Source organism: Pterocles gutturalis, unplaced genomic scaffold (genome assembly GCF_000699245.1).
Source record: "Pterocles gutturalis isolate BGI_N339 unplaced genomic scaffold, ASM69924v1 scaffold22851, whole genome shotgun sequence".
In the NCBI taxonomy this organism is placed as follows: domain Eukaryota; kingdom Metazoa; phylum Chordata; class Aves; order Pterocliformes; family Pteroclidae; genus Pterocles; species Pterocles gutturalis.
The window spans coordinates 26731-41420 of NW_010106101.1; the positions used below are offsets into that span (position 1 = coordinate 26731).

Below are 14690 nucleotides of genomic sequence, written 5' to 3' on the forward strand. Positions count from 1 at the left end.
AATCTGGTAGAAAATAAATTTTTTCTAGTAACTTTTGGCTAAAATAAGGAAAGCCCACTCCCTAAATATTGAATAAATGTTTCAAAATTAGTACTTTTTTTTTTGTCTTTTTCCCTCCCTGAAGAGAATTTCCAAGTTCCTGCAGAGAGCTGCTTTCATTTAGTGAAAACCAATCTCTAGATGGTCAAAACAAAAGCTCTTGGGTTTTTATCAGTGTAGTGAAAACAGTGTATGTCCCTTTGGCACTTGCTAATCAAACATGCCTCTCTTCACAGATCAGAGAGCGAGCTCACCGGTACGACATCAAGGACGAAGCGATGACCTTGAGCGGGATGAAAGAAGAGAAGAGCGAAGGGTAGATCGGTCTGATGATAGGAGAGATGAAAGGGCCCGGGAGAGAGAACGAGAAAGAGAGAGGGACCGAGAGAAGGGAAAGAGAAAGGGAGAAGGAAAGAGAGTTGGAACGAGATCGTGCTCGGGAACGGGAGAGGGAGAGAGAGCGGGACAAAGACAGGGACCGTGAACGTGACCGAGACAGGGACCATGACAGGGAAAGGGAACGAGAGAGGGAGAGGGAGAAGGAGCGAGAACGAGAGCGGGAGGAACGAGAAAGGGAGCGAGAGCGTGAAAGAGATCGAGAGCGGGAACGAGAAAGGGAGAGAGGTCGGGACAGAGATAAAGAAAGAGACCGCCAGAGAGACTGGGACGATAAAGAAAAAGGAAGGGAAGACCGCAGGGATAAGAGAGAAGATATCCGGGAAGAAAGAAGTTCAAGAGATGTCCATGAGGAAAGAAAATCGAAGTGAGTTGAATGTTCCTTTAGTAAAAAAAAAAGGCAGTCTTTTACTGTTGATTTCAGGAAGTTAGTAAGTGGGGGAGTATCATAAGGAGGAAGATATCCTGTTTATGCAGAGGCTCGATCTTGAGCTGTGTCTCCCCTGCATCTGTGTGGCACATATTGGTGGCCCTAAAATCAGTACTGTGCTAGGGAAGTTAATCTGATGCTTTGTCACGGAACTATTCAGGAACTAACAATTGAGTCAGACCATCTAACTTTCCCATTCTAAGTATACTTGCGTGACCTTGTCTTTAATAATACAGGCAGTCTTGGAAGCGTAATAGCAGACTGTGGTACCTTTTGAAGCCTGGCGAGTCAGATAGCAGCTAACTAGGTCAGGGTTCATGACTTTGCTAATTGAATTTCTGTGGAACATACATTATTACCCTTTGCAGTACTAAATTTTCAACACCGGAAAGCTACCAGTGAAAGCATGAACAATATCCTGAGTAGGTGTGTGGTGCTAACTTCAAGCATGTAGCGCTCATTCTTTTTCTTTTTTTCATTTAGTACAATAAAATTCTCATTGTTCAATCAATAATAAGCAAAATAGTGTTTCCCTGAATGGCTGCTCTGCTTGGAAGTAATTAGTAGCTTTTGTGTGTGAGAATTGTGGATTCCTATAAATCATTTGGTACGAGTACCCCCCATCCCATTGAGGGAGAAACAAGCAAATGTCTAGGTCAGGGCTTAGCTGCCAGCTGGGGTCAACCCACTGCAAGGATCATTGCCACAGGAAAAAATTAATCGTAATAGTCTTTCATAACTTTTTACTAAAAATATAATTGTTAAGAGCTTTAGTTTAAGGTAACTTCCACTATGATCAGAAAACTGAGCATGCTTGAAGTTTTGGAATAACAGCTTCCAAAACTACAAAACTTCCTGGCATCCTTAGATGTGTTGTCTTCTCTGAGGTGCTTAGACTTCAGGGATTGTATTGATGATAAACTCAATTATTGAGTGTCTTCTTTGAAGAATTCTGAAGAAATGTACACGTTTGATCTGCAGGAAGCGTCACAGAAATGAAAGCAGTCCAAGTCCTCGTCAGTCACCCAAACGTCGCCGTGAACACTCTCCTGATAGTGATGCTTACAACAGTGGAGATGATAAAAGTAAGTAGGATCTTGCTATCTCTGCAGCAGGATCCAGCTTACCCTCTGCCTATAGAAAATAACTTGCAATCTTAAATAGAAAAGACATAGGGCAAGCTTTTTTAAGTGCCCTCCTCCCCTTACTTTTATGAGCAGCACCATTTTTCTTAATCTGTATGTTTGTCGTCTTGTCTTCATTTTGTCACTGTATGTTACATCTGCTGGGTGACAGTGGCTTCCCCATCTGTTGTTTAAGATGCATGTTTACCAAAATGGAAATAGTCTGTGGCTGCTGCAGCAGTAGAAAAACTTAAGTAAATTAAATAGTGGATTATTTGTTTTGATTGATACTTTTTTGCATGCACAAGATACCAGATGTTCACCTGTTCTCCTTCCTAAGCAATGTAAGTATGTCCTTTTTCCAATTTTGTAGATGAAAAGCACAGACTTCTGAGCCAGGTTGTGCGGCCACAGGAATCCCGGTCACTGAGCCCCTCTCATGTTACAGAAGAGCGACAGAGTCGCTGGAAAGAAGAAGAGCGAAAATCAGATAGAAAGGAAAGTTCCCGGCGTTACGAAGAACCAGAGTTTAAAGAGAGGGTTTCTTCAGCAGATAAACAAAGAGAGCAACCAGATGCTTCAGAAGGCTCCCGGTCCAGGGTTCAGGAAAATCTTGGACACCGTCCCTCTGAAGAAAGAGATGCTTCGGATAGAATGCATGATGACAGCAAGAAGAAGTCTAAGGTACAGAAAAAGGCCACAAAGAAGAAAAAAGATGATGACAGTGGGGTGGAAAGGTACGCTAATGAATCAACAACTGAGGAAAGCCAGGTCTTTTCACCCAAGAAAAGTCAAAAGAAGAAAAATGTAGAGAAAAAGAGGAAGAGGTCCAAGGGTGATTCTGAAGTTTCTGATGAAGAGATTGTTCCACATCATAAGAAGAAGAAAGGTCCAAGAACCCCCCCTGTAACAAAAGAATTGGTTGAAGCACCACCTGAGAAATCCGTGGCAGAAATCCCCCAAAAAAGAGAAGATACAACATTTAGTGACTGGTCAGATGAAGATGTTCCTGAACGTGGTGACATTGTTGTTCCAGAAAGAAGCACTGAAGACTCCCATAGGAAAAGTCACAGGACGAGGAATGAGAAGGTGGAAGCCCCTCATGTTACTATAGATGATGGACCACACCGTAAACCTGTGGATCAGAAGCGTAGCAGCAGCCTTGGTAGCAATCGGAGCCATGCCTCAAGCAGACTTAGATCCCCTTCCAATGAGTCAGCTCATCGTAGCGGAGATGACCAGACCGGACGGAAGAGGATCCTGCACAGTGGCTCTAGAGACAGGGACAGAGACAGAGAGAAGAAAAGCTTAGAAATCACTGGGGAACGGAAGTCCAGAATTGATCAGTTGAAACGAGGGGAACCCAGTCGCAGCACATCTTCAGGTAATAAGATACATTTTAATGAGACTGACCTGTCATTCTGTATAAAAGTGCGAAGGTATGAATCCCAAATAATGCTTGCATGGATGTATACTCTTTTCATTTTTAATAAGTGTGAAGGGAGAGGGAGGTGCTCCCTGCCATTCACTGCAAAACTAGAGTGAGTTAAGTTTCCTGCAAATGTTACCGTATTTGAAAAGCTGATCCTCAGTGGGCAGGATTACCACCAAAACATTCAGTCACATTCAGTTCATGCTGTCAAGGGAATAAAGTAATTTGTAGGACAAAAAAAGCCTAATAGAAAATGCTTGTGCTAAGAGAATATTGAGGCAGTTTTATCATCTAAATAACATTCTTAACTTCATTATTAACATTGATTTTGATATGGAAATTCTGAAATCTGTGTGAAATGAAAATGTCTCTTCTCTCTGGGAGAGAGATCCATTATCATCTCAGGAGCTATTTTCTCTGAGGTGAATCTGTCATGGTTCCTGTTAGGCATACTTTTAATTCATCTGGAAATCATCTTTGTTGCAAATCAAAATAATTGCAATTGACTTGTTTTATTTGTGTAGTTTCTGTAAAAAAAAAAGGGGGGGGGGGTGAATTATTAATTGGAAAATGAGAAGTACATTTTCATTCCTGAATCTTTAAAATGCTTTGGTCTAGTAAAATGGTATTACATTTACATGCTGTAGTCACACATATGTTTAAAATATTCTATTCAGATCGTCAAGATTCAAGAAGCCACAGTTCAAGAAGAAGTTCTCCTGAATCAGACCGTCAGGTCCATTCCAGATCTGGGTCCTTTGATAGCAGGGAAAGGCTTCAGGAGCGAGATCGACATGAACATGATCGAGAACGAGAGAGAGAGAGGAGAGAAGGAAGACAGAGAGACTGGGACAGAGATGTTGACAAAGACTGGCCAAGGAGCAGGGAACGAGAGAGACTCCGAGAACGAGAGAGGGAGAGGGAGAAAAGACGGGAGCTGGACAGAGAGAGAGACAGACAACTGCCTGATACTGCTGAGAGAGAGAAGGACAGAACTCTTGACATCTCCTCTCAAAAAGAATCAACAAAACACAGTGAAACAAAACTGGACAGAGATCATGAAAAGGAATTTGATGGTGTTTGTCGTGATTCAGCGGCTTCAGAGAAGGAACGAACAGACAAAGATTTAGGACCTTTACAAGGTTTTGAAGATGGAAATGAGGCCGAAAAGGTAGAGAGTTTAGAAGGTGAGATATTCTGGGGAAGAGCCTGGACTGTGAGATGTTTTATTCTTTCCCTTTTAGCATAATGCTGAACTGAGCTATATTAGAATGCTTTTCTACTGAAGGGTGTGTTGGCTTCAGCTTCTCTGTTGTGGAAGCAGACACAGTAAGGGGGAATTCTAATGAGCATCTTCTTACTGTTAACTGTGGTTAATGTTAGTGTTATTTGTTAATTTTTAAAGAACTCTTGAGGCAAAGAAACATAAATGATCTGAGGTATAATTTCGCCAAGGTGTAACGTTTCTAAATAGGCAGTTTGCTAAAGAATCACACCAACATTTGATTGCCTTGTTAGGTCGTTATAAGATCTATTTCTTAGTTTGGAAGTGATGGGAGATGATTGGAAAAAAACTGAGTGTTGACTTGGGACTGTTCTTTGAGGGTTTTTTCTGCAGAGTCCAATTATCATAGAAATGGTTGTCTGATTAGTAGGTGAAACATATGTATGGCTTGGCCCAGCAGTCTAAACATGGCTTTCCTGAGGTGATCTTACTAAATGCGGCTTCAGTTTGCTGGCCCTAAATGGTATTGGGGAAAACATGCTTAGGATTAATGAATAAAGTAAGTAAGGGGCAAACACTGATGATGAGATAGCTTGAGCTTTGCATGGATAGGGAGTTCAGGAAGCACCTTTAACCTATATCAACAACACAAAAGAAGCAAGAGTCTAAATCCAGAGTAACTGGTGTATATTATGGTTATGTTCAGTAAGTTGGGGGATATTTTGGTGACTGCAGGAGTTGTCTTCTCTAAAATGTGTTGAGAGGAAAAAAGGCATTGTAGGATTTGGAATTTTGGAATGTTTGGAATGGTAAGTCCTGAAGTCCATAGTCTTCAGAAACAGAAAGAGAAGCAAATGAATTAAGCTTTTGTTGTTTTACACAAGATGATAGGACATTGTCTGATCATATTTGCATGCTTAATGAGAATTATCAGTAGATGTTCATTGTTAATTTGCTCAGTTAAATTGAATGTTGTCTGGAGAGGATGATGAGGGATATTTGATACTTATTATATCTCCTACTTGATTACTTGTGAAGTGGTCATTAGGGTTGACTGGTACAATTGAGAAAATTCCATTTAAGGAGATTATCTGTGCAGTGGAAGCACTTGTCAAAGATAGTATGTGGAGTGAGCATGGGGAAGTCTGCTCTGTCTTGCTGTAGTGGACAGAATTCAGTGATTTTTAAACTAGAGGAAGGAATGGCGCAGGCAATCTTGAGAGTACAATGTGATAACTCAGAAAAGAGTTGCGAAAGGCTGTTCCTAGGTACGTTATCTGTTTCAGAGAAAGCTTTGGAAGTTAAATGTGTTTTTAGGTCTAACCTTTCAACAGAGTTCTTGCAAGTGTCTTAATGTATATTCATTTGTGTATTTTTCAAAGGTTGTGTTCTAAATTCTCTGAAAATTATAATCTGTGGGAATTTACAGTATATTAATTTAGGATTTTTTTTAGACAGTGTGTTTGCTCTAGTAGTGGGCTTAAATAATCCCCAAGATGCTATATGCTCCATCCAAAGCACTGCCAGGTGGTCTGAGTAGTGATTTTACACTCTGCCTAGTAGTAGCTAGTAGTAGTAGTTAATTTACACTTTTACTTGCTTTTTCCATGCTTATTTTTAGGTTAATTGAGATGATTTTTTTCTTCCTTCTCTGTAGCTTTTACAAAAGCAAGCAAAAAAAAAAAAAAGAAAATTGGGGGCAATTTAAAACAGATGCAGTTTCCCTTCTGGATAAGGGAGCTGGAAGACATTAGAATTGTCATCCACAGGGGAGGACACCTGTAAATTGTCTAGTTTGCATTTCACAATTCATTGCAAGTACCGTGGCAGATAACCCTAAGAAAGCCTGATTTTTAGAGCAATAGGGTTTCTGAGTGCTTGAACCAGATCTTTCAGTCTTGGAGGTGAGGGAGTACCTTCAGATGTTCCTTCATGAACTGCAAAATGCAAATTTGAGTGTCTTATGCTTACTAGTTTTAAGGAACACGTTGATACATGCAGCACAGGTATTTTTATATGCATATAGTATGTGGATGGATAGGAGTGGAACAACAATTGAAGATGTTTGGCGTGCCTTTCAAAAAGCTTTTTTTGAATTCCACAAAGACTCTAAAGTTCTGTAAATAATTGCTTCATTCAGGGTATCTTGCAAATTCTTTTATTTTGGGGTTTTGTTACTCTTTCTCTTCTAGAGCCTTTGGACCGAATCCTGAGTTTGGATTAATGTGCAAAAGCATCTGAAAGACTTTGTGGCACTAACTTAGATTCGTATTCTCAACTGCGTATCCAATATCAGATAATCAGTATATGTATCTTCATAATATGGCCTTCTGTGTGCAGTTTGACTAATACTGCACAAAAAAAATAAATTTGACCGAGTCATGTAAAATTCAAACTGCCACATTGTGTATGGGAGAAATAACCTTTCTGTCTCCATGAGCTGGTACCTGTTTTCATTTTGAATATACTTGTCCCAAAAACCTAACAGGCTCGTTTGCTGAACCTCCTTGTTTTCATCCTGCTTAAAACATGCTTAGAAAACAAGAATGATTGCTTTAAACTACAGTATGAATCTGTCTCTGTAGGAGGAGAAGATGAAGCAAAGATTGATGATGTACAGTCACTGGGGTCTGGTGCTGGAGAATACGAGCCAATCAGTGATGATGAACTGGATGAAATTCTGGCAGGTGATGCTGAAAAGAGGGAGGATCAACAGGAGGATGAGAAGATGCCTGGTAAAAGTATAGCAAAACCCCTTTATGATTACTTGAATATAAAGATTAGATTGGTTTGCATGTAATGCTATTGTGATGTAGACAATATGTCTGAATTAGGAATGCGGTTTGTATTTCTCTTTGGTATTTCTCATTTTTCTGTAATAGTCTGTAATAGTCAGGTAAACCTGAGAAGTATAGAGGTAAGTAAAGAGTACTGAGAGCTGTATTGTGAAGTAATATTATCTTGTTTTATGTTCCTAGAAGGGTAGGCTTTGTTTCTGTAAATGTGTTTTCATTTATCCCTTTTGGAGTTGATCGTTATTCGGAACAGGTATTTTTATGAACAGATTTTATCTGTACATGAATTCTTCCCACATGTGCTGGGAAGCATGGAACCTTCTACTTGTCATAAGTTCAGTTGGGTCATCTGGGCTATATGATCAGTGTTCATATTTTCTGTAACAAATATAGTAGACAAACACAGTTTTATTTAATAAATAATATGTATGTCCCTTGAAAGAGCAGCATCCAGAGTTGACGTACTAGCTTTTTAAGCTTGGATCTGTCATAGCATGTTTAGTTATACTTTTGTGAATGCGTAAGTGATGTGTCCAAATCTGACGGCTAAGCAGGGTCTGAGCAGCCTTTCACTAAAGGCTTGTGATAAAAATTAAGCAAAATACTGGGGTTGGTGGGTTTTTTTTTTTTAATCCAATAAGCTTTATATTTTTATGATGCTTTTTCCCACTAATCCAAGTGAGTTTTGACATTCTTACCTGAAGCGTCTAAAGATCTGGCTTTGGTGAGAGCTGCAGAACAATGTTCATCTAATATATGTTGCTTTTAGGACATGGGGATGTACACAAGGGATGATAATGTGATGACTCATTCTCTGTCAATCTTTTTGCAGATCCTGTGGATGTTATAGATGTAGACTGGTCCAGTCTTATGCCAAAGCAGCCAAAAGAACCACGAGAGCCTGGGGCTGCACTCTTAAAATTCACACCAGGTGCCATTATGCTGAGAGTTGGCATTTCCAAGCGATTGGCAGGACCAGAACTCTTCACCAAAATTAAAGAGACTTGCCAGAGAACGTTAGAAAAGCCCAAAGGTAGTTTTTTCTGTGAGGATTAAACGGTGTTTTGTACTTAGTGAAAATCTTTATGAAATGTGCATTAGCTCATTATTTTAGGTTTCAAGACCGTGGAAAGTATATAATGAGTATTGTATGAAAGTTGCAGGAATGTAATACAGCTGCATGTCAATTAAATTAGTGTTTTAATTCCAGCAGTGGTGAGAAGTTGTTGAACCTTAGCAAAAGTTTTCATCCTAGTGGAATCTTCTTTTTGTGAGACCATTCATGCTTTCCTGGCCTAAAGTGTGTCAGCAGTTTTTTGGAGAGCTAAGTATCTTCTGCAATGTATTATTAGTAATGTTGCAAGAAAGAAATAAGATTTCTTATTTTCTCTGAAGGTCCTCTGCATGTCCTCTTATTTTCCTTCTGAGGATCCTCTCCAGAACACATAGATAGGAGTTTTTGGGTCAGAATGAGGGAGATCAGTGAAGTTTCTGTTATGTCTCTGCTAGAAGTGGGAAATTAAATAACTCAGGTCTGGCATTTGGACAAAGTGTGTGGCATAAGACATGCATGATAGATGAGATGGATATGAACTATACCAATGCTCTTTACTACATTTCTGTAGTGTAAGCAGGGCTTTTGCATATAAGCGAATACTAATTTTTCTCCATGGCATCCCAGGAACCAGTTGAGCTGCTTGCGACAACTTTTACATGATAGAATTGGGTTGTTAGGACTGTGAAATATTTGCTTTCTATAAGATCTCTATGCAAATTACTCCAGGATCTAAATGTGAGAAAATTATGGCTTATAATGAATAGTATCTGCAGAGACCCTGTTTTTAGGGAATAGCAGATTTTTCTGAATTTTTTTTTGTTTACTCTGTAAATTCTAGTTCTTAATTTGAAACAATACTTTTTAATTCTTTGCAACACTATTCTTCCTGCAGTTGTCTTGTTAAACTTGCAGTCTTAGATAAGTGGAAAGAGGAAAAAAAAAAAAAAAGAAAAAAAAAAAAAGAACTTGCTTCTCCTGGCTCTGTTAATCTCCATGAATGTCACTGCTTGTTTCAGCCATTTAAATTGTATAACTGTTAATCATGGGCAGTTGCTACTGCTTTTCCTTTTTTCTTTTTACAGTCAAATTAAATGCAAACATTTTAAATGCATCATAGATAGTATAATTTGAGTTGTGTACTTGATATTAGTAAGCACTGTAAGTGTCTCACTGCAATATTTGGAGCTATTTCTATGCAGTATTAGATTTCTTCTAGTTTGAAAAAAAATCTCAGCTCTTATGCTTAAGAATTCACATAACTAATGTAATTCATACCATATTGTGACTTCCTGAGTTTGGCAACTGTTTGATATAGTAAAGGTATGAACTGTATCTCTCTCCCTGTAAGCTTTAATTTTGCTGAATACTTCAACATTTCTTATCAGGGATTCCTTGCAACCGGAACTGCAGCGCAGAATCACTCCACCTGGCTATTTAAAATGGTACCCAAAATAACTTCAGCAGCCCTTGCATGCTTCTCTAGAAATAAACAGAAAGTCCAGGGGAGTGGTGATAACAGGAGATTCTCCAGCACTGCCTCTAGGCTGTCTTAACTGTACTCAGATTCAGCAGAATTTTGCTCTGGAGAGAAAAGGGGATTGAAGTGCCTCTGTTTGTTCCCTTTGGTGTGTGCAGTCTCTCACACATCAAAGTTACTAGATGTGGAACTGCCAGTAGGCTTTCAGGTGTATATGTTTTCTCTGTAGTCTCCTACAAGGTGAATGTTCCTTGTATAGTGATTACACAGCCACAGCTCGTGTATTCTAAACTAAGGCGCAAACATGGTGCCCTGAAAAGTGAATGAATTTGACACAGATATTCAGGGTGTATTACAGTGAAAATGTGGTGTTTTCACTTTGGACTTCTTCATAGTGGTATAATTTGTTTCCCTGTTTTATTCCTGTGTTTGGTGTTCCCTTCTTTGTTCTAATCTGTGAATAAAAAGTTTCTGGTAATGCACTGAAATGCAGAAAAAAAGGAAAAGGTAGCTTTTTTTCCTGGGATTTTTGTTTGTATTTGTTTTCTTTGGAAACAAAAATCTGTAGTATGTGATGGAATTGAGATTTGTAGCTGCTTTACACTCTTATCTACTTTATGCAATTCTGTCTTATGCAGTTATTGCCTCTAAGGATATGGACATGCTTAGCTGCCAGATGTGCTCAGCACCTGGCACCTAGGCTGACTCTACAAAGCTGTTAGTGTTACCTTTGAAGTGGCCTTTTTGTGTCTTGTCACTTATTTGTGGTGCTTGTCCATTGAGATTGTCTTGATGACAGTTCTCTTTAACCTGCCCTTGATTTCATGTAACTTTTTTGTTTCTTTTCACCTTGTTTAAAAACTAATCTGACTCAGCTTCATCAAAATTCTCCCAGTGGTTTAAAAACATATCTTTGTTCTCTTTTGTGTGCATGCTGCCAAACTGCTGCAGCAATCTTTGCTTTTAGCTGCTAATTTTTTCCCAGGTTTGCTGCTTTCTGTAGTTAGGTTTTATATTCTGTATACTAAATGTTTTACCATATAGAGGTGGCTGGATTGGATTTAGCTACATACCTTCCCCTTTCTTTTTTCTTTCCAGTTGTGTCATAGTCTTCGTATTTATTGTGAAAGAGTTGTAAATCAATGAGCTGTGATCTAGCCATGTGCACTCATTTTGTCTTTGTCTGCATTTTGTAGAAAAAAAGATGTCACAGAGCAAGTCTCACCTCACGAGCTGTCTTTCATTAAAGTGGTTGAAGTGTTGTAGCTACATGCCATTTCTTCTGATAAATGTATTAAAGGACTAGTCCTGCCATTTTGAGTGCTGTTAACAAATGCTTTACATGAGCTGGTAGGAGCAGGTAGTTCATTAACAACTGTTGTTGTTCTCCAAGTTCATTCACCGTGGATAAAAGAATTATTCTACATAGTCGTATTTCACTTCTGCATAGCCATACAAACCCTATTTTGACACTGGTACAGTTACCCTATGCCTTGCAGAGAAGTGAAATTTAGAATACCTTCTGATCAACGCTAGTAGTAAACAGCTTTCATCACACATGTCTGATCAAAAATGATACCTCTTCTTCTATCCCAGAGGTGTCACTTGATTTTTAGGCCTGTCGGTTATTGCTGTCTCTATTGCTTTCCAGTGCTGAAGCTACATACAGGGGTACCCCTCCTTCCCTCTAAAGGGTGAAGGATTTATTTGTATTTTTCTATAAACTACAATATCCATTTTTTCCAAACCTTGGTGGTATTTAGAGGGCAGAAATACAAATAGTAAAACTTTAAGGGATTTCATATTACTGTATATTGCTTTTCCAAAATACCATGTATGTGTTGATCTCTGCAAATATCAATTCTTTCTAGATGCAGAAAACCTTTTTGAACATGAACTGGGGGCCTTGAACATGGCTGCACTCCTGCGAAAAGAAGAGAGAGCAGGTCTTCTCAGTAATCTGGGTCCTTGCTGTAAAGCACTGTGTTTTAGAAGGGATTCTGCAATTCGTAAGCAGCTAATGAAGAATGAAAAGGCAAGTGGTTTGTTTAGAGTGCTTGGTCAAAATGTGGAAACACAGTTTCTGCTGTGCAAAACATTTCTCTAGGGAGGTAATTTTTCTATTTGTTGTTTGTTTTTCTGGAGCAAACCCAGCCGTTTAAATAGCAGGGAATAGACTTTTATTGAAAGAGAAGGTAGAGTGTTTATTTTTTATTTAGGGTGAGAGATTGATTTAAGATTGAGACTAGAGGTAGGTGGTGTTTCTTTTTTTAGGGCTTAAATTCTGGAGATACACTTTCTACATTTAGAGAATACATGATAAGAAGAATTGGGTAAAATACGATTTCAAAGACAATTGTTGAATAATTTTCCTTCTTAAGGTTCCGTGTACTTTTATAATAATTATAAGATTCGGTTCTTCCAAGTTAAAAGTACCTGCATAATTTTCTTGTCAAAATTAAAAGAAAAAATAGTTTTGCCATTTCTTGCACTACAGTAAGTTTTATGATCTTGCATGCTAATAGAAAAATCATTAATTCTCAGTCTTTTCTAGTGAATATGTGTGATTAAACCTCTTAATTATTGAGAGTACTTGAGGTTAATTTCTAAGCTTGCATGTTAAAAGCCACTGTTTTCACTTTTTTAAAAAAAATTTTAATTTCAACAGGGTGCAACGAAACAAACTTATACAAATTCAGCGGCAATGGACAGTGACTTGTTACGGTTGAGTCTACGGTTATTCAAACGAAAGACTGTGTGCCAGGTTCCTGGGCAGGAAAAGACAGAGGATAGTAAAATTCCCCAACCGGCTATCCAGCAAGAAGTGTGTGTGTCTTGAGCGAATGAACATGGTGACACTTGCTAGTTGGTTTCCCACTACCAGCGTTGGTATTGATGTTTAGAACTGGTTGGCTGGAAAGCAGATGTAGAAGAAGGAAGAAAATACTCAATTTGTACACAGATAAGAGTTATTGGGGTTTGGATGTGAATAAAAGGGGTAAAAAATAAAACTTCTGTGTAAAGTTCTCTGCAGGTTTTATAATATTGAGTCTTATACTGTAACATAAACCTAAAAAAATCTAAACCATAAAACTATGGTGCATCAAGTGTAATAATGTGAAGTTGTCTGGTTTTAGTGTTTATAACACCACCTGATATTAAACTGAAGAAAACTATCTGCGTATCTTTTTCTTCATTATAACTGGGTTTTTCCACCACCACCCTAGTCCCTCATATGGAATTTCTTTAAATAGCTTGCTTCCTAGGAGTCTGCCTACAACTACTTTCCAAATCCCTTTCTTATCACAGCAGTCTCTGGTGCGGATCTGGATTTGGACAAAACTCTAGTTCTTTTCCGTCGTTAGTGTAGGTTTCCTCTGATATTTCTGGACACAAAAATCTAGTCTAGTCACTTAAAGCTCATCTTCTGGTTGATCAAAAGAAGTAAAAAAACTTCCAGGAACTGATTTATCATCAGTTTTAGATGCCTATATTTATGAGACTGACAGCATTTTGGAAATGCCTGCTACTTACAAAGTAGGACTAGCGCACGTATTTTACATTCTGTTAAGTATCAGGGCAGATCAATCCCATGGAGGGAGGAACCTGAGGGTATTTCATACTTGGTGAGCTTCAGGACTCTTTGGATGTTAGCAGTAAAGGCAGAGAGCAATGATGTTTTGCTGGGTGTTACAGATTTTAGGGGCCTGATTAGAGACTTGTCAAGCTTGGGCTCAATTTTCTAAGAATTGCTTTCAGTTTGAGAAGTTAATATCTTGTGTGGGACCTTTGAATTATAGCAGTCAGGTATGTTTAAGTAGTCTGTGGAGGCCTCCATGTGAAACGGAGGCTTCTAAAACTTCAGACCAAGTCTCTGTATACACCTCTCTACTTTTCCTGGGTTCAAACCTGAACGGTTGCTTTGAATGCTGCTCATAGAGGGTGAGAAAGAAATCCATAGTTTAACCTTGAATGCTGGCTTGTTGCAAAGCATCTTGTTTTCGTTGTTCTCATTCAGGTTGAAAATGAGTTACGAACCACTGAATTTTTGGCAGTTTGTTTATATTAGTTTCTTATCCTTTTTCTTCACTTGGAAGCAGCACACTGAGGTGGGATGTTGACTGTGCAGTTTAACAGCAGGCCTGTCTCACAGCTCTTATGATTACTGACAGTTGTACTGACTTCAAGCAAAGGCCTAAATATGAATAGCAATTCAGTTCAAATACGAAGCTTTCTTACTATAATGTTTTCCTATAATCGCTAGTACATAAGTGTTCAGTAAAATGTTCTTATACATTTAAAGAATTGTTGTTAAAGAAAATGTGAGGGGGTTTTATTTATATTTTTCTAAGTGCCCACACTAGTGTGTATGTACTTGTATCAAATATAACTGACACGAGAAATTTCTACCATTTGTTTGATTCTTATTAAACTATGTGATGCAGGCAAAACTTTACCTTCCTAAGTTTTTCATTTGTTGAACATTTTTAAGGGTCTTGGGGACTGTTCTTTTTAATGTCATTGATGATTTTATATATGCTTATAAAAAAGTGTGTCTTTTAAATACACTAGTACTTTAACCTGAACAAGAGTTAACAAACCTGATCTATTCAGCATTTAAATGCATTCTCACCTATTTTATAGCTACAATAATGCTGCCTTCAAGCTGAAAGTATTAGATCATTGCTTTCAATTATGTTAAAGCCTGTTTTAAT

At 38.4% G+C, this 14690-nt stretch overlaps 1 protein-coding gene across 1 annotated transcript in view; it reads left to right on the top strand.

Annotated features, from left to right (window-relative positions):
- ZC3H13 (zinc finger CCCH-type containing 13) overlaps positions 1-13147 on the top strand; it is a gene marked incomplete at its 5' end in the record, with an annotated part of 36263 nt that extends 23116 nt beyond the window's left edge. Inside the window, 9 exon segments of the mRNA XM_010087667.1 lie at positions 276-426; positions 428-802; positions 1847-1950; positions 2363-3373; positions 4099-4608; positions 7232-7381; positions 8274-8474; positions 11847-12010; positions 12644-13147. Of these exon segments, the coding sequence (XP_010085969.1) occupies positions 276-426; positions 428-802; positions 1847-1950; positions 2363-3373; positions 4099-4608; positions 7232-7381; positions 8274-8474; positions 11847-12010; positions 12644-12814 (2837 nt within the window).
- Positions 13148-14690: the final 1543 nt, after the last annotated feature.